General features: G+C 37.5%; 1 protein-coding gene across 2 annotated transcripts in view; it reads right to left on the reverse strand.

Moving 5' to 3' along the window:
* The window catches only part of GRID2 (glutamate ionotropic receptor delta type subunit 2), a 682,153-nt gene that overhangs the window by 275,584 nt on the left and 386,583 nt on the right, over positions 1-19,986 (reverse strand). For both annotated transcript variants that reach the window (XM_066317937.1, XM_066317936.1), the window contains exon 3: positions 5,983-6,267. In XM_066317937.1, the coding sequence (XP_066174034.1) occupies positions 5,983-6,267 (285 nt within the window). The remainder of the gene's footprint in view (positions 1-5,982; positions 6,268-19,986) is intronic.

The raw sequence follows: 19,986 nt of genomic DNA on the forward strand, positions 1-19,986 counted from the left end.
GAAATAATTGGAAACCTTTGTATATGATAAAGGAGCAAGAAAGGAGATCCATGAGGAAGCTTTTCCAAGACAGATGCTCACTAAAGTCTTTCTTACTGCTAACCTCCTCCCTTCTGCTCCAGCCAAGTCTTGACAATTACTTCTTCAACCTCTGTTTCCTATGGGAATCCCTCCTTCAGCCTCACAGAGCACATCCCCTTCATAGCCTTAATGCTTGGGTTTTTTTCCTCTTCTTTACAGAAGTTAAAATAAATAATCACCTAAGGGAATGGCAAATATCCATTGCCAGATACTCGCAGTATTAGTAGGAAGGTCAAAAAACTCAAAGGAAAGATATCTTAGTACTGGAACCAGTAAATATTTCATAGATCTCCAGTGATGGCTGCATATCAAAAGCATGCTGGAATGATATACACAAGGTTAGGTCAAAAATCGGCGAAGAGAAGTGGGGTTAAGATTTTTTTTCTTGTAATACAAAATACAGAAGAGTTTTAAAATGTTACTATCATCAGTCTAAAAGAACTAGGATTAAGATAAAATTAATTCTCTAGAAAAAAGTCTTATTCCCTCAGCCTTTCAAGAGGAAAATTGCAGAATCTTTCTACCTACTTCAGCAGCAACAAAACATTAAAAATAAATGTTTTCAAACAGCTAGACTTTCTGTCTTTCATCTTAGAAATGCAGAGATACCTACACTGTAAATTGCACAAAATTCACAACTATGTTCTCACAGTGATTGACTCGTTTCTTCATAAAGAATTTAATACTACAGGAAAGTATCTACATTTTTTTTCCTGGAAAATACAGTGAGCTGTAAACTGCCCGTGAGTAAAACATGCACTGCAAAAGCTTGTCCCTTGTTGATACACCACAGAGATAAAACCCAGCATTATGCTGGGATTGCATCTCAATCACTCAGCTTATACAGCCTGGGTTCACACTTTCCGGTCTCAAATTACTATTTCATTCCGGGAAATGTGTCTTTTTCATGTCGGTTTTTGGGGACTAGCCACTGTCAGGTGCCAGTCTGCGGATGAGGTAGGATCTGCTATTTCAAACTGTGTTTTGCTCGCTTTGAACTTGAAATCATAAAGATTAATAACTTGGCAAACTGGCTCAAAATGTTTACAGATGGCAGTGGTTCTTTTTACAAATCCAACCTGTGCAGTTTCTAAAGACATAAGTTATACATTTACAGTGTCCAATCTGAAAATGCCTTCACTGAAAGGGTGCTGATGCTCCTAAGGAGGAATTCAGACTAGAGGAGGAGCTTCCCAGTCTCTACATCTGCTTGTGACAAGGAGATGCACAAACACCCTCTGCACAGTGATCCTACACATAGAGCTGAGCAGTCAAGAATGAAGCGAGTAGGAGCTGATTTGGCTGCTTAAATGAAGTAAATTTGGCTTCTACATCCTGTGTGGATAGTAATTTTAATAGCAGTTTGAGAAAGGCATCAGTCTACTGAATAATTTTGCTGCATTTCATGCCGCCTACTCTTTATCTCCACAAGAAGAACTCTCTTTAATGGCCTTTGAAGAAGTGCAGAATTCTTCTTGAATGCTTTTAATATCCATGTATTAAATTCTTCTAAATGAAATCAGATTTTGTGTCCTGGACAGGCCTAGCTAGTTTTACCAGAAGGAACAAAACACACTGAATACAAAGAGGACTGACTGCACTGGAAGTTTGGTCTAGTTTGGCTTGCTCGCAGAGTGCAAGGACTAGGGAGAGGACAACTTGTTCTGATTTTCAAAAGTCCATCTGAATTTATACACTAAAGATACAATTGCGGTAAATGAAATACAGAAAATACCGTCTAAGCCTGCTCACTTGAAAATGTTCTTTTATCTAACATCCCCACTCATTAATTCCTACTATATGTTGGCCTTACATTTATTACCAGGGAGGTTCTACCACTTGGAAAAGATTTTGGCTTTTCTAGAGACTTTACTTAGTCTTTACTAAGTCAACAGTAGGAAAATACAGGTTTTTACAAAAATCTAGGTGTCCTTTGTTTTGTCTTAAAATAGTCAGCCTACCTTCAAATTTCTTGGAAAAGAAACATAATTTGAAAACTTAGATGTCAATTATTTCAGAAACGCATTTCTACCTCACTTTTTCAATATCCAGTTGGTTGATTTAATGAAAGAACTGTTTTCTTCAAAGACTTTCCTTGTCAGTAAAGAACCTTTAAGTAGACTTGAAGTTTTTAAGATTTAGATGTTAGCGCAATAGTTTTAAAGCAGTAAATCTGAATATACTTATCTAGTTATATTCAAAATAAGAGCTTGAGATTTTTAAGGAGGATAACATAGGGCAAATTCTTCTCAGACCTGCAGAAAACATTTCCATTATAAAAAAATTTTCTAATAATGAAAAGGACTCTATGATAGACTGCAAGATAAAACTCAAAAGCAATTCTATTGCTAAAATTTAAAAACTTTGATTTTGATAAATTGACACATAAAGGTTTGCAGCTTATATTAAAGGTGTGAGGCAACTGGTTTAGCGCAGTATGTACTTTGGATAAGATCCAAATTTTACTGTAGGAAAATTTATTTTAAATATGAAAGGCCCATTTTCTTCCAAAGAGAAAAATTATTACTAGAAATAATTTCAGTAATACAGCTAAAGTATTTTTTAAAAAAATAATTAAATTAAATGCCTATACAAAATAATTTATTAGAAAGGAAAGTACTGAAATTCTGCTGGTTGCTGGAATCAGTCTATTAGTGCTTTCACATTTTCTAACTCACAAAATATGGCAACAATGAGAAAATAAAAAAAAGATGAACTTATATCAGAATTTATACTCCCATTATTTGTCAAGAGTCATTTACTGCTATGGTGACACCACTTCATGTTATGATACACAGCTTGAGAAGGAATGATCACTGCACGTGAAAAAATACCACCAGGGCAAGAAATTGCTGCTTGCACAGGTGTCAGTTTTGCAGACAGCTGTGCACAACATATCAATAATATCTTCCTAATGTGAAATTAAATCTAATGCAGGTATCGAACTCCCACCTGCTTTGATGTTTAATACTAAATGTTCTATTAAAATGCCTAATATTAACTGCTGCAAAGCTTTTAGCATGAATTTTATTTTAGAGAAAATAAGTTAGTCTCACTGCAGCAGAAACTCTCAGGCAAGCTGAGGTACAGGACTGGGATCTTCCAGAGGAAATTGCAACCACCCTTATCTGCACTGATGCTGACCAAAGGGATGGATTATTCCTGGACCTCCACTCTGTAGCTGCATGTCCAGTCCTGACTTCTTCCTAAAACAGGCACAGAAGCTAAGAGCCATGTTCCTTTTTTCAGGTTCTGCAGTTGTAGGGTCAATTCTCTTCTTAAAAATTCAAACTTACGCTGGAATAGTTTTTTTTTTGTAAAATTGTTTCACATATATAGACCCATCTAAAGAATAGCTTTCTCAAACATCACATCTCAAGAATCATGGAATAGTTAGAGTTGGATGGGATTTCAGGACATTACACTGTCCAGCCTGTTGCTCAAAGTACGGTGAATACAGAACTCAGACTTATTCACTGAAAAGCGATTCCAGTTCTTCTTTTCATGCCATTAATTTCTTTGTTCCTCTCTCTATGCTAGTTCCTCTTCCATCAATAGAGAATCCAGGAAGAGAAAATGTGAACTGCTAACACATGAGAAATGTTTTTCAGTTTATCAATAAAATAGCAGGAAAAGGGGAGAAATTATATAATTTGTAAATATTTATAACAATCTGGCAAGATTACTCTCTAGGGCATACTAATCAAAAAAAGGTCATCACGTGGCTGTGAAAAACTGCTGTCATAGATCAAAAACTGGACAAAAGGATTGTGAACAGGCAAAACTAATGATTTCACCTGAAACAGGGTAGCAACGAATCAGAGAAGTGTTCCAGTATGAGTAAGAAGAAGGAATGGAGAGCCAGTGAACAAAGGGAAGAATGAGAGGCCTCAGGTTAGAGATGGTGATCTCAAAGTTCTGCTGTTTCTTATTATAAATAGAGGGGAAATCATCAATGGAATCAGCAACATAAAATTTTATAAAGAAACTATAGGAAGCAAAAGAATACAGAAATCATTGGCGGCCCTAGGGAGCCTGTTGAAATCAAGGATTTAGCTTGATGAAGTCCACAGAAACATACCTTTGCACAGCTAACAGGTCTACTCAGAGTTACAAGTCAATTTAAAAATCAGGTTGCATTTAAAATCATTTTATGCATACCCCTCACCCCAGAAAACAACCTATCCCCCCAAAAATGGCCAAGCCACACAAACGGTTAGAAAGACAACAGGCTGCTCAGTATATACTAAATGCAGAAGGTTGGGGTTTTTTTGCACCTTTTCCTGATGTTTGTGATGGCGATCACTAATTAGAGTCAGATTACCAATCTGTCTTGGTTAGTATGGCATTACTTGTTGACTACTGAATGCAGAATGCCAGAGGGACGGGTACAGAGACTAAATATTTGCCACAGGTCACATTTGAGGATGATGTGTCACTGAATGAGCTACTGCTCTGAAACTACTTCCTTGCAGGCAGGCAGACATCTGTGTTACATAAATCACATCAGTACGAAGTTCTTACCCAGATATCAAGGACAAAATATCGTGGTGTCTGAACTGTATTTTTAAATTAAAATAATAAAACTTGAATAATTTAAACCCAGCATTTTTGAATACAATTATTCAAATATATTAATCTTAAAACTTGCTTGCGGCTTTTAAACTCAAAAATAACTGGAAAAATATATCCCTTAAATGTAAATTTTAGAGTTATCTCCATAGGTTCCTGGCAGTCAAATACACAAACTCATAATTTCTCAAGAAAAATACTGTGATGTAAGATTTTTAAATATTTTGTTTATCTTTTGGCAGGGGGTTTTCTGTGTGTGTTCCTTATCCTGTGGCCAGTGCTTTTAGGTGCTGCTTTGTTATAAAAAACGAATCCTCCTATTCATCACTTTCTAGTCTTCTAATTTAAGAATTTATTATGTAGGGCAGGGAACAAAAATCAATAACACCTGACCTGAATGAACCAGATATTATGCACAGTAAATCGCTGAAGTGAGCATTTTTCTATAACTTAAAGATTTAACTTTGAACATAAGTTTTAAAATGCTCATCCAAGCCAGTCATGATTACTTATGAATATTGGATGCATCTGAAGAAAACAGGTCTGGTTGCAAAGCAATTTTTCACAGAAATAAAGACTGTTAAATTTGTTAGATAATGCAGCCATACTGCAGAAATCTTTCAAGTTCTCCTGTCAGCTGTAGAAAAGAGCTGGACCGAAATTGGCTGATTCACCGAGCTGGATGGTGCAGTCTTGTGACACCGCCATCTGTGTCACACTTACTCTATCACACAAAAAACACCAATTCAGCACCTTTCAGGAACACTGAATGAACTCAAAACAGAGGGCATGTTGTCTTGTCCAAGACCTCCTCCTCAACTTCTTCACTCGCCAGAACTTCTTTCTGTATGTTTTATATTTATGACTAGCACCTGGTTCTTGCCAAACCTCTGACCTACATTCACCACCGCTTCAGATTCTGACCAGAAAGTATATGCCAACAAACAGAAGAGATTCCCCACACAATAAACAAATCTACAGAATGCAAATCTTACATGTTGCATCTTGAATTGTCATTTTATGCTTCTACTGCCCAAAAAACACAGAGAGCTTGCTAAAAAAGTTTTATGCTTCATAACCACGGGTAGAATAGAAAAACATGTAAGTTCTTCATTTATCAGCTAACTCTAACAAAGACATTATCAAATAAACCTCTAAGTGTTGATGGATTTTAGAAATAGATTTCTCTGAGGTGCTGTGAAGTGCTGCCAGAACCATAAATGTTCACAAGCAAAACATAATCTATTGGAAGACTATAAAGCTGTGATGTGACACTTTTCAACAGGATTATGGATTTGACAAAAATCACCCGGAAAAATAAACACTTACCATAATCACTATCGTAAAAAACAATGAATTTCTGCCAGGCATACTCTGTGACCACTCTCAAGATGACATCATTCAGGTAGACAGGGGGCCGCACGGAGAGTGTGTAGTCATCGTTGCGGTTGCTCCTGGTGAGTCCGCAGCCACTCCTCGGTGTTCCTGCTGTGGAGCGCTGGATGAAGAGGTGAGGGATGTGCATGGCATCAGCCAGAGACTGCAGGGAGCCTGCTGACGTGCAGCCGATGGAGCTGACAAGGGCCAGGATGCCTTGGTTCATCAGGTCACAGGCTGTAAGAAAACACAGTGACATCGGGAGTGAGAGCAGTTCAGAGCACACAGCCCATTCTGCTGCCAAAACACACTGGGAACTGAAACACAGCAGGGCAATTTTTCATATTGAGTAATCCAGATCTAAAATTCATCAAAATCACAAAGCTAGGCTATTCACTTTGAGGTGTCTTTTTGTCTAAGTTGGAAGACTGTCCTGGCCACCCTATCCAGAAATGAATTTTCCCTTAGAAAAGGAGACCCAACACTGGATCTTGTCAAAAACACTAAGAACTGATTTCAGCTACAGAAATAACATGACCACCCAAGGAGATAAGCACTCTTCAAAGTCTAGCGCAACAGCTCCATGAATAATACTATCTTCACATTAAACAGGGAAAACTTTAAATAACAGCTCAGGCTTGCTGTCAACTTTTGAAGACAACTGAATTGCATTATTGTGTTGGAGGTTTGCACAAACACGACAGGACTACTGGGATATGTTCCTATTCTTCTGCTCTTTCTGTTTCTGGGGCCTGCTTTCACAGTTTTCTGAAAGTCTTCTTACCTTCACTATTTCCCACACATGATGTACAAGGAAAAATGAAGTTGCTTTTGAGATTTAAGATATATATATACACACACAGTATATATATATATATATATATATACAGTATATATCTATCTCAAATAAACTATTCTTCTTCTTTAGAAGACAAACAACATTCCCTCCTCCCCAGCTAGTCTTATAAATAGCCAAATGCTTTTAAAATTCAGTGAACAGTTTCTATACATTTACTTTGCTCACCTCCTTAAGAAAGACATGAAGTTGACTGTGAAAAATATTATACCTCAAAACTAACTAATGGTTCTATTAGCTACAGTATACAGCTTTAAGTACAATGGCAGTGACATTTCCATTAATAAAATGGTGTTCATCATTAATAATGTGGATGAAATCAATAAATATCAAAGAAATAAATAATCTTTAGGTCTACAATTCTGAAGTGTTACCCTGTGAAACAGAGGCAAGTGGTTTTACTCTGTTTCTAAAACACCGGAGAGCTTGAATGAAGAAATAAGAAGGACTTGTAGCATAATTCCCAAAAACACACCCAAGGCTAAATTTTGAAATATTCAATTTTTCACTGGCAAAGTTAGACGAGCAGTTAACCTGCATTTACACATGCAAATGAATAATGGAATGGTAAAACCCATTATCTATTAACATACAAATATCTAATACTAAACTGTGCAATTATTTCTTCTGCAGGACTATTCTGCACACACCAAAACAAGAAACCCACATGTGAGAATATATTAACCTAAAAATATAAAAACATACTTTAGTGCCAGACCTGTTATCTCATATCATATGGCTCTTACTCACAGTGAGTAATATTTTACTTTGCAAACACACCTATTGATCTCAATGGGAATATTTACAGTGCAAAGAAGAGAGTTCCACACTCAGGCCCACGTGGAGATTGACTTTGAAACCAAAGGACAGCACCAGAGGTCATGACTGCAGAGAACCACCTTCTCCTAAAGCCAGGGCACTATTTTCATTAAGAGATAGAGATCTGGAACACACAAGGGTCTCTTCCCAGGGCCTATGGATGCTGCTGCTGCTGCAGCTTTGTCCCTTGTGAGCTCTTCTGAATTCCTTCGTACAAATATGGGAGAGAGAGGCTTCCCACACAGAGCTTTCAAAGGGTTTTGGCTTAGGATAAAGTTTTCTCTGTCTTAAATGCTCTGAACACAGCTCAGCTGCTGGACTTTAGGTTAAGGATAACACATTTTTAATAATTCCAAGTATCCTTCTTCAGGAAAGTATCAAATATGATTGATAATGGGACAATGAGATTCTTAGTATCTCATTAGTTTCCAAAATTTGAAACATTTCAAAACAATCTTAATAGCTATTCAACTTTTATGCTGCTTGTAACAGTTATTTATCATCAGTTCCAACAAAGATAAAAGGCTTGCCAAGTAAAATTTTTAGGGAGATGCTGAATCCCTTGGTTTTCCTGTACCAAAGACTGCAACATCTCGGTTGCACATCCCAGTGAGATTGTTACTGCTTGATAAAATAACTATTTTTTGTTGATATATTGCTAGATATTGATAGAATTATTTTGAATAAAATTAATGCTTGATTTTGTAAAAGCCTTTTAATTCAACAAAAATGTAAGGTTTTTGCCTCTGATGTCACTTGTTCAAATAAAACATGTGGTGTGACCCTCCAGTCTCTAAAGCCTGACTTAAAAATATGGCCAAGTCAAATTTCATTATAGAAATTGCTTGAAAACGTCTAAATTTCGAGGCACAATTTCAGATTCTGAACAACCACTCCCTGTAACTCCATGAAGTGGGAGACATGCTTTTTATGAAAATTGTTATTGAAACACGAAGAGGAAGAAAACAGCATGGAACATTCAGCTCCACAGGACCGAATGTTAATACTGGCAAACAAACTGAATAAAGGATTAAAATCTTCTCCCTTGACACTGCATCACATTTGTTACAATAGCCTCAGGACCAAAGTTGCCCGGGTGTCTCTTCCTTCCATGATATGCTTATGAGAATTGTGCATGCTGGATTGGGACAATATACACTTAATTATGCTCAAACAGACCTTACCCCTGCACAATTAGAGACTAGTTAATACACAGAGAGCTAGCTGCTGGAGAAGGGACAATATCTCAGAGACATCTTTTTCCAGAAAATCAGTGCCTGAGTTGAGTGTTCAACTCTGAGACTGGCTGGCCAGATTATTCTTTGAAAAGAAATATAATTTCAGTGGTAAATAGGCATACAAAGTAAAACTTGTGCAATACGTAAAAATATCATCTACAACATTCAGATATTTCTCAGACAAGAAGAACTTCTGTTGTCTCCAGCAGAAGAGTTCATTAGTAAAAAGCACAAGACTGAAATATACGTGTTTTCTTAGGCCATTTTTCCCCCTTCAGTAACAAAAGCTCTATTAAATCATTTTCCTAGTGTTCCAAATCTTTCAGCTGTATCTTATCAATGCACCAAAAGCTATAGTTCAAACATATTTGAGATCCTGGTTCCATTCATCACCTCAGCCTAAAATATCCAAGCTTAGTTTTGCCCCATCTGTGTTAAAACCCCCACATACTCACATATTTATATATGCACTTGAATGCTATCTTGGGATTCAAAACTCTGTTGCAATTTAATTTACTATGACCTCCTCGGTCGGCTCTATTTCCAAGCGGGTATTTAGCCTACTGCCAATATGATCAAGGAATATTAGTTTGCCATCAGCCAGAGAAATAAAAGTACTGCTGTGTCTGTGAAGTGCTCAGTCATGCCTGTAGAAATGCCAAAGTCAGATGGAGCTGTACACAGCTCCACTGCAAAGTCAGCAAAGGAAGAACAGAACTTCAGTAACAGTGTTTCTAAAATCTTGATTGATACTATAAGCTACATCTAAACAAAAGTTGTCCAAATATTAGTTCACCCTTGTAACCAGCATGTAGCAGATGTTATTAACACCTAACTGCATCTTCACCAGCTAAAGGAATAAACCCATCACATTATCTTAAGCATTGCATAGAGAGAATATGAAGAATACCAGTAAGATGACCTCAAATGCTTCACCCGTTTTTATATATATATATATATAAAAAAAAATATAAAAATATATATATAAATAGATATATATTTATGGCATGTATAGCACACGTATAGCACTCAGCATCACGTTTAACTCTCCAGCTTGTCTTGGTCTTTTTACAAAACACAAAGCCTCTGAATTTTCAATGCTGGTGGGCCAATCGCCAGCAACAAAAAAGCTGTATTTTAGAGTAAAATCTCTTGCTAGTTTGGCAGGCATCTAAAGAAAATAAAAAACATAATTTTGAGGTTAGTATGCTGTTTTTTTTTAAATAAAGAGCAAAACCAAGTCAATTTGAAATAAATAATTTACATCTAGGCTATCAGCATTTCCAGCAAAGCAGAATTTAAATGGCTATGGTAACAAATGTGTCCCCAGAACGCGTTCTCTCTAAAATGGAAACAATGGTAGGTCCTTAAATAACTATTAGTTGCTGTAATTTAGAAAGAAAACGAAAAAATCTATAAATAAGAGCAAATAAAAACAGATGTAGGAATAAATAAAAAGCACCAAAAAACAGACTACTAAGATTTAACTGTTGCTATGAAAGTGATAATTTTCCTATTTCTCCCATGTTCTTCCAATAGTAAATCACATCCACTCATCTACTGTGAACTGATGAGCCAAACTGAAAAAAATAGTAGTGTAGAATCTCTAGAGACTTGGATAGCGGTCCAATTTTGCTCCCATTTGAATTGCTGGTTAAACAAAATCAGACCATCTCTTAACACTACATTTTTGAAAATGCTAAATGCTATGCATAAATAGTGGGTAGGATCCCTTTAAATAATCAGACATGTATTCTACGGTCCTTTTCCTCTTCTGTAATTTAGAAACAACCAGGCTCCTTCCAGAACTGTAGCAGTGTTTGACTGAGATGATGTTGAGTGAACAAAAACGAGATCTAAACACCGTTCCCAGAACGGCGGTCCCATGGGCCTGAGTCGCACAACCCCACATCATTCCCCTGGATGTCCCCTTCAAAGCTGACATCACTTCCATCTCAGTGCTCCTGGATGTGTTCCACATATTATCCACAAAGTGTAATGCCTCCAAGCTATTTATCTGAATGTGAATCTGAGGAAGCAAACCTCTCTTGACTGATTTCTCTGGTTTGGGATGAAGACCATAAACAGTTTGTTATCCTGTGGATCCACTCTATGGTCTGAAATTGATTTCTGTTGAAATCAATTTGATTTCTGTTGAAAATCAATACACTCTCTTTCCACAGAAACATTTTTTTATCATCTTACTCTCTTTTGGAGCCTGTAGAATTCACCATTAGAGGAATCACAGGTTCCCTGGAAGAATACTCAGATTTATTCCCAATTCCACCCAAGGAACAGACAATCTGGTGAGAGGTCAGGGAAAAATACCTAATCCATAGAGTAGCAACGAAGAGAGTATTAACCGATTTATTAATGCATTCCAGAAAGGCATCGTCCCTGGTTTTACTAATCCATATCCAAATCAGGATGCATAGCTGATTTAAGGGTCAAAATACCTGAACCCCTATAAATGCATCTTAGGCAGCTTCTGTGTAGCTTTGAAAATATAAGCTATTATTTCTTGATTATTTTGAGAATATGCTGTTGGCTGCTCCCCAAATCCTTTCTAAGCTTCAGGGTGCTGATCAAGACTGAGGAACCACAGCATGCAGATTGTCTGTTGTGCAAAGGGTAAAGAATAAGGTTAAAATCTGCATTTCTTTCAATGTGATGTTCTGTTCCCTCCAAAAATGCAATTTTTTTTGTCTTTGTCACCTTTAAACGCTCCCCAAACCACTCATGAATGCATTGCAGAAAGATAATGTATTCACAAGGAAACAGACACAAAAAGTGACAAGAAGTTTAAACAGATAAACTACAGGTCTTTCTGTTTGGTGTTCATAATCTTAGATGCAAGTAGAATGAAATGTGATTATGAGATCCATGATGAAGTGAGATTGGCCTCAAATTTCCAATAAATCTTTTGAGTCACTTTTGGATGGCAATTCTGCTCTTGCAAATTATTTTTCCTTCATAACACAATGGTTCATCCCAGACTTAGAGCTGAATTATTTCTAGCAGAGTGACAGCACATTTTTAATATATCCTGAAAACTCTTTCAGAAGGATAAAGAGGGAGAGAGGGGAAATTATTGACTGGATTTTAAAGAATATTCCCCTCTGCAATGCAGATAACAGAGTCTATCCTGTTCCTTTTTTAGATAGGGTTATAGAATTCCACTGCATTTACATTTTCTCTGTAAACATTAGTAAAAAATTTCACTCCTGCCACTACATTATACACAACTTGGACTAACAGTATTTTAAATTCACTTGTAATTAACCTTTGAGGGATTTCAGTTTGTCCCGACTGTAAAACAAACTTGTGTTTGAGCCTCACCAGCTGTGCCTTCTAAGCCTTGGGATTTCTTTGTTTCAGAAAAATAATCCAAACTTCTGATATCTAAAAACTATTACCAGAAAGCACCTTTGCATCTCTGTTGCACAAAACACCACAACCACTTCTAGAATTTTTAATATTGAAAAGCACTTAAGAGCCTTTCCTGAGAGAGATATCCTCCTCTATACAAGCTTTGCCAATTATGGTTGTGTTAAATCAATCACATTAAAATGCAATAATTAATCTGAGCCTTGAAAAAATAAACTAAAAGTCTCCCAAGTTCGGAGGGAAGCAAGATTTATACATAAAAAGGTATTTTGATGCTATGGCTTGCAGGATTCAGTTAGAGGGCTTGAAGGAACCACAGCTTACAAAGGTCACCAAGCAGAAAGATGGCTCCACGAGCTCTCTTTCTGGACAAGTGTCCTGATTTATTTACTTTTTCCTGCACACCAACCTGCAGCTCTTGCATTCAATTCCAGAGAGGCACAAAGAGGATTCGTGTCATGCCAGGTTAGCACATCAGGCAGAGAAACAGCAGTACAACTTCTCATATTTTTAAAATCTGGTTTCACCTGGCACTCAACAATTGTGCCCAGGCTTTGTCTCAGACAAATGACAGTTCCCAGCTTTTCAAGAAGCCTGAACTTTAAAAAAAACCCCAAAACCATTTAGAACCACCATTTAAAAGAAGTTACATAGTCACAAATGTTCATCTGAAGAGTGGCTTTAGCTGCCATGTCTGTTGGGATGTAAACCTAAATATACACCCCAAAATGTACAGTATATTTTCAGGGTGCCTATGGTTGAGATGTGAAAAGAGGCTGTAGTACTGATAGATCTGGAAAAAGGAGGCTGTGCCAGATAACACTGTTGTAGAAAGGTTTGAAGTGTGTTCTAGGAGCTGAAAAGGAGCAGAGAAAGAAGAAGCTAAAATCAATTAAGGCTAGGCAGTGACATTCACTGGAGGAAAGGCTAGATACCAGTCACAAAAGTGACCTCTAGAGTCCTCGCATCCCAACAGTGACATCTGTCTGCAAAGGTAACGTAGCATTTTGGATAACAAGAAATGCAAGGAAACACAGCCACAGACCTCAAGAATGTCTCAAAAATATTCTCTCTTATTTGTGCTGAACTCTCACTGACATAAGCCAGATCTCATCTACTGCCAGCATCCATGCTCAAAGTGTTGCATGAGCCATTTCCATTCATCCATTCAGCAAAATGAAAACTTTCTGTTTCAAGTGAAATCATTGATAGATTCCACTTGATATCCTAATTTATGATGAAAGATATATTACCTCAGTACACCATGATAACTTCCTCCATCCCTTACTTTGTTCCTTCACCCTTGCACTGTTTCTGGATCTTTTATTTCCTTAACCAGCACTGTTTGAGGAGTTACTAGGCAACATATACTCTCTGATACCCCGTTAATATCAAGCTTGCCTGCTGCAGAGCAGACAATTGCTGCATAGCAGCAATTATATGAAAACAAAAAAGCTAAGTCTTAAAGCAGCTTAATACAAAATTAAATATAATTTTATCAAAAGATAGCATCCTGATAAAATCACAGGGATTTACTCTAATTCTGTGTTCTCTGGAAGTCTGTGTAGAAGTGCTGGAGGGGAAAAATATCAACAACAAAACCTGTTAAAACCTTGAGCATCAGTATTTCTCATTTTTTGACCCTTCTTAAAATAAATCAGGGTAATTTTCTTGTTAAGAGGATAAAACACTGAACTTGATAACATTGGACAAAAATTACACTTTCCTTGCCCCCTATAAATCAGACTGTCTTTCCCTTTTCCCTTCCATCCTTTCTGTATCGGTTCTAACTTTCCTTCCTATCTGATTTTTCCTGTCCTGAGCATCTGAGCGCATTGGCTTTCATCCTCCCATAGTCAGTTCTCCTCTCCTTAGAATCTGCTCCAGCTAGGCAAGACAATTTGTTTTTCCTCTTCATGTCACCTTGTCCATCACTTCTTTTTTAGTTTTTATTTTTCCCTCACCTACTTCACTCTGTTGCCTCCAATGCCCAGAAACCAAATCTAGAGGACTTGACACTGGACTGAGAATATGAAGGCTCATATCTCCAGGGGCCAACTTTGTCATCACTTGGTTGCATGACTAATTGGAGATTAGTAATTTGATTTCCCTTACGCTTCATGATTATGATACTTTGACACCTGTGTAAAACACTCTTGCATGATTTAAATAAAGGAGATTTTATTTATGTTCCCCACACCCATCTTTTCAAGGTTAGAAGGCTCGTTCCTGAGCACAGCTCTTATTGCCAGAAGTTCCTTTACATCTCCTCTTTTTTCTGAATTGTTTCACAGCCCCCCTTCTCTTGCCCAAACTATTAATATGGAGACAACAGGCTCTGCTGGAGAGATACAGTGGGAAGCACAATACCACAGCCTAGTCCAGGGCAGACAAAAGAACACACAGCTGGTAGCATTAGTTTAATTGGAAGCCCTACAATGGAGAGAGCTGCCTGTGCTGCCCTGGATGAGCTTGGCATCCTTCCAAGCAAAGATATTACTGAACAGCACTGTTCAAAATAAGACCATCCCCCAAATGAAAAGAAATCTGTGAACAGCAATCTGGGAGAGCTTTCTTTCCTACAGAGCAAACAGCAAATATTCAGGGAATGTTCTGCTTTGGGGACAGCTAAGCAACTTTTTTCCATCTTTTAATGTGGCACTGTAGACCGTATTTCCTAAGCCGAAAAGGGTACACATGTATTTCTTAAACCTTCCCCCCAGCCCCTGAACAACAAAGATAAAATCAAACAAACAAACGAAAAAATAAAGCAAATTCTACCAGATGAGTGAATCAAACAGAGCAACTTCAGAGCAAACAACACTAAGGCCAGATCTTGCATTTGACACAAAAAAGGGAAACAGACTCTACATCAAGATAGTTGAAAGAACTTTGTATGAGAACAAGCAGAATGCAAGGGAGCTGATACATTATTTGCAAAAAAATACATGGCTGTGAAAACATCGAGTCTGTAGGAGTTCAGAACATCAGTTCCATTAGCAACTTAGCCACTCAAGAAAACCTCAGATGAGTCAAAACAACTATAACCATTATTATTTGCTAAGAATAGACATTGCGCTTGTTTCACTGACTGACACACAGAATAACAAGCATGATAAGAATAAAAAAAATATCAACTACCTATAACTGGTTTTTTATTTGCAGCTCTGAAAGTGCTTTGCGAAAATGTTCAGCATCTTCATCTTTATTTCACAGAATAAAAAAAACCCAGATGTGCCAGGAGGAGTTTCTTGCCCCAGATCAAAAAGCAAGGCAAGAAAATTGTTTTCCATGCCAATCTTGAACAAGCACAAAGGCTGAAAATAAAGTTCTTTGTTGCAGCTTTTCATTGTTTGTTTTGTGCATTAGTGTGCTTTATGTTCTGAGCCCAATGTAACAATGCTTTATGAAAACAAAAGGTTTTGAAGGAAGGCAAGGCAGCCAACAAAACAGGATTAAGTGACAAAGATTTTCAGATCTACAGTGACCCCAAAGCAAGACCACTGTTGATTATGAGAAAATTTTGAGACATGAGCATGTAGGTAATGAAGAGCAAATGTGGAAAGGGAAAGCAGAGCTGTAGGTGAGATATAAACTATTGATTGATAACACAAAATGCCAGCAGACATGGAAAATGCATTGTAAGCAGAATTATTCAATAAAGGAGTAAACATTTTGCAAGGAAAAATAAAGACCAGTGTTCAACAGAATGGAAATTGTAAGGTATTGAGGTAAGCGGGGACAGGTGGAACTATGCATTGAAAATTCAACTCCTGGGCTCATGATTATGATTTTTGGAATATTTTTGATTATGATTTTTGAATATTCATATCAGAGGACTCCAGCATCTCTGCTCATATTACTTAAAAACATTATCAATATGGTTTCTTTCATACCTGATGCGCAGTTCCAACGATGCCAGATAAGCCAAAGAATCACTAACAACTATGTAAGACCTTGAAATGCAGAACAAGACGCTGACAAAGAGCTGAGGGTGCAATGCTGACATAGTGAAGATAAGAATTCAGAAATGTTAGAACAGTACTAGTGAAAGGCATGGGGAGAGCAAAAAAGGGAACACAGGACTTTGCAAGTAACAACAATAAAGGAATATAATGAGAGATGACATCAGCTTTGAGGTATTAGAGAAGGATGTTAAATGCTATTAAGTGACAAAAGCAAGATTTGCAGTTGGGGAGTAATAAATCCATTTAGATATCAGGGAAGAGGAGCATGCAGGTTGCTGCAATGTGGGAGCAATGGAAGAGAGCAGAAGATAGAGCAAGGAGGACAGTGAGAGTGTTATCTGTATCTGCTGAAGTGCAAATAGCCAATGCATTGACAAACATATCAGCTAAAAGAGCACAGGGCAAAAATCAACTTGGTGCATGTTACAGACAAAGCAGCAGCTGGGCTTGGCAGCAGCTTCAGCATGCGAAGAGAAGGAGAAAGAAGACAAAATGTGCCTAAGTCTATTTTTGCTGTTTTACTCCAGGAATAATAATGGTGCAATGTTCCTTTAGTGCCAGTTGCAACCTTTTACTGAGATTGCTTTGACTGTAATGGCTGCAAGAGATGCCAGGAAAAGAAGGTAATGCAGCTTTTCTTTTCCATTGACTTCTCCCAATGTCAGAGAAAAAGAAATTTGCATAGCTCCAAAATGGAAAATATACATTTTCAACAAGGACCATTTGAGTAACACTAAACACTTAACCTTAATTGAAAGCAGCAGTTGTTCTAAACCATGCACACCATGGTAAAACAGGATTGAAAGGAAATTTAAAACCCACCCCTGACACTGGAGCGACATGTCCAACAAAAACAAGCCCAATGAACTATTAGAAATCGAGGGATACAAATCCTATTCGGCATCAGAGATAAACCTTTCCTTTGCCTTTAAAGTAGCATTTTAAAATTGTATCTCTGACAAACGCAAAACCATGTAGGAAGTGAAAAAAAAGTGGTCTCAGCTTCCAAAACAGAAGTAGTTTTGCCTGACTGTACAGCATAAGACAGCAGTGCCATATACAGGAGAGCTGCTGAGTCTGGTCACTTGGTCTTCCCTGAAATGGAAATGACCATTTTCTTCCTAGAACTCTTAAAATCTTTTAATTGCTATTGGATCTAAGCACCAGTGCTCACCCTGTTGCTTTAGATACCAGCAAGTCTTCCTTCACTGAAGACTTCACTCCTGTGGTGCAGCACTTCATGTATTTACTGACATTCGTTTTTTCTCCAGTTCTTTCATGCTGCCACAGTAACTCCTCAAAACAAGAGTATTGACTCCACCACAGGATTCTGTCTTCTTTACTCATTTTGAATTGGTATCACACCTCAAGAAGCAACAGAGTTGGTCTGTCACTACTGGATGTGAAAAGGAGGGGAACCAGGCTTCCTGTGTATATCAAGAGCTCCTAGTTGTGGATTGCACATAGTGTCATTCCCTTTGATTTTTTTTTCAGTGCATTTAGCTTGCATAGCTTGCAGGGATGCCCTGAAACTGGCAATAAACCAGGTGCCACATAAGACCTTCTGATCTGCAGTATTACAGGTATTGCTTGTAAGAAAACATAGAGACAAAACCAAAGAACTCACATAAAAAGTATTCTTTATATTCAGGCATATCCAATACTTAATAAAAACAAGCAAGTATGGTTATTTCTATTTTACCACAAGATCTAAAGGATATAAGAGAATAACAAAAAACCAAACAAAACCAGCAAATATGAAGAGCTGGAGCTACAAAAAACTTATTCTGCCTAGTAAAATGCCGGTCCCTACACAAGGAAGTGGCACTCCAGATGCCTCTTTGCTGTTTGAATCCTGTGTGTTCAACAGAAAAAACACTGAAGTTTCAGAAAGGCTTCCTTAGGACTGAGTAGGGCAGGATTTTCTTAAGTCACATAAGGACTACCAAGGAGATTGTACCAATGCCTACGTGGTCTTTGTGCCATTGGCCTGGCCTGGCCAAAGCACAGATGCTGCCTGCCTTTCCCACTGCCTCCCATTAGTGTGTTGCAAGAGCTGTTCCACAGGAAAAATAACGAAGGTCAGTTCTCAGAAATTTTATTACAGATGACTAGCTGTCAAGAGTAAATAATTTCAAAATTCATTTTAACACATGAGTTTGCATAATTCTAATACATTATTCCTTTGTCTGTAAGTCCACTTCTGCAGAACTTGGATAAAATAGGAGGCTTAAGCTTAGCAAATAGCCCTGATCTCATTTCAGCAGTTTTGAAAGGTGCGAAGTTTTCTGACTTTTCCAAGAGTGATGCCTGATTTTCACTCTATGAATTAAGTGAGGAGAGAGCCAAGCACATTCTTCCATTTCTCAAGTTTTATACAGTCAATTATCTTCCTTTGACAGCAAGGGAATTTCAGATTGTTATACACTAAGGTGCTGTTAGTTAGCCAGTATTTTTCTTTCATTCTCTCCCCCTTGCTGGTTTTGATAACAGCTTATTTTTTAATTGCAATGTAGTGAATGTACTGGAGATTTTTTTTTTCCTAGCAGCTAGATGCAGGCATTTTCTCATTTGGTCTGTCAGCAGCATCCATGCACACAAATATGTATTTATACATAGAAAATAAAACATGACTGGCACAAAAATTCTCATGCACAAAAATATTCTGTGACAAGATGCTTGGGCCAAATGCAAAACCAAGAGAAAAACATCCTCCAACTTGAAGAACATAGTCTCTATCATTTATGAAAGCTGCCTGAACTTCTAAGTTTTTAAGACATCCAACCACAGAAAAAGTCTAAGGTCAGTGCTTTGCAAAGTTTCAAGAAACATAGGCAAATATTTAGCAATAGTGAAAGAGATGACCAAAAATCCAGTGACTTTATCCCCATAACAGAAAATCAAAGCCTTACTTAGACTTAAGTTGACATTTGAATTAATGCAGCTTTCATTCCTTGTTATTTTGTATGAAGGCAGATGAGTGATGGCAAATACTATGGAAGGTGATTTACACACATATGAGGATTGTCAAAATACCACACTTCCCAAAGTAAGCAACAAAAGGTGAGGCAGGGCAGAAAGAGAAAAAAGAAAATCCTCTTATTCTCAGTATCATGGTCATTTCTAGAGCCAAAACTAATCATTGTTAAAATCCAGGGATGTCAAATGGCAAAGAGTTAGCCTTAAATCTTCATGTATCTCTTAGTTTTGCAAACACCAGCAGAGCATTTAAAACATGAAAAGACCCAACAAACCCTCAACTAGCAAACGAAATGAAAACAAAGACACAACTCTTCTCAAACTTCATCTATTTGAAGAATAAGGACAGCCCTGGAAAATCAGTAAAAGTCCTGTTTAAAGTGATTTTCTCAAAAGCTTCTTGTGAGAAACACTTTTTCCTGTCAACTCAATTTTTTCTTCTACTGCGTTTCGCCAACTGGCACTTAAGGCACCCAAGGATCTGAGTTTCCAGTGGCAAGCTAAATTTAAACACCTTTAAATGCCTTGGGAATGCCTCCCAGGATTGACATCATCAATATGCCTCATCCCAACTCCTTCTTCAAAGGTCTCTCTTCCCCAAGAAATCTTTTTTTTCTTCAAAGGAGAGGCAGGTATAGAACCTTGAATAGACCTTCATGATGTGCTTCAGCCTCCTACCCATGGGCACCCAACCTCCCCAGTGGAACAA

This window comes from Sylvia atricapilla, chromosome 4 (assembly GCF_009819655.1).
Source record: "Sylvia atricapilla isolate bSylAtr1 chromosome 4, bSylAtr1.pri, whole genome shotgun sequence".
Lineage (NCBI taxonomy): Eukaryota > Metazoa > Chordata > Aves > Passeriformes > Sylviidae > Sylvia > Sylvia atricapilla.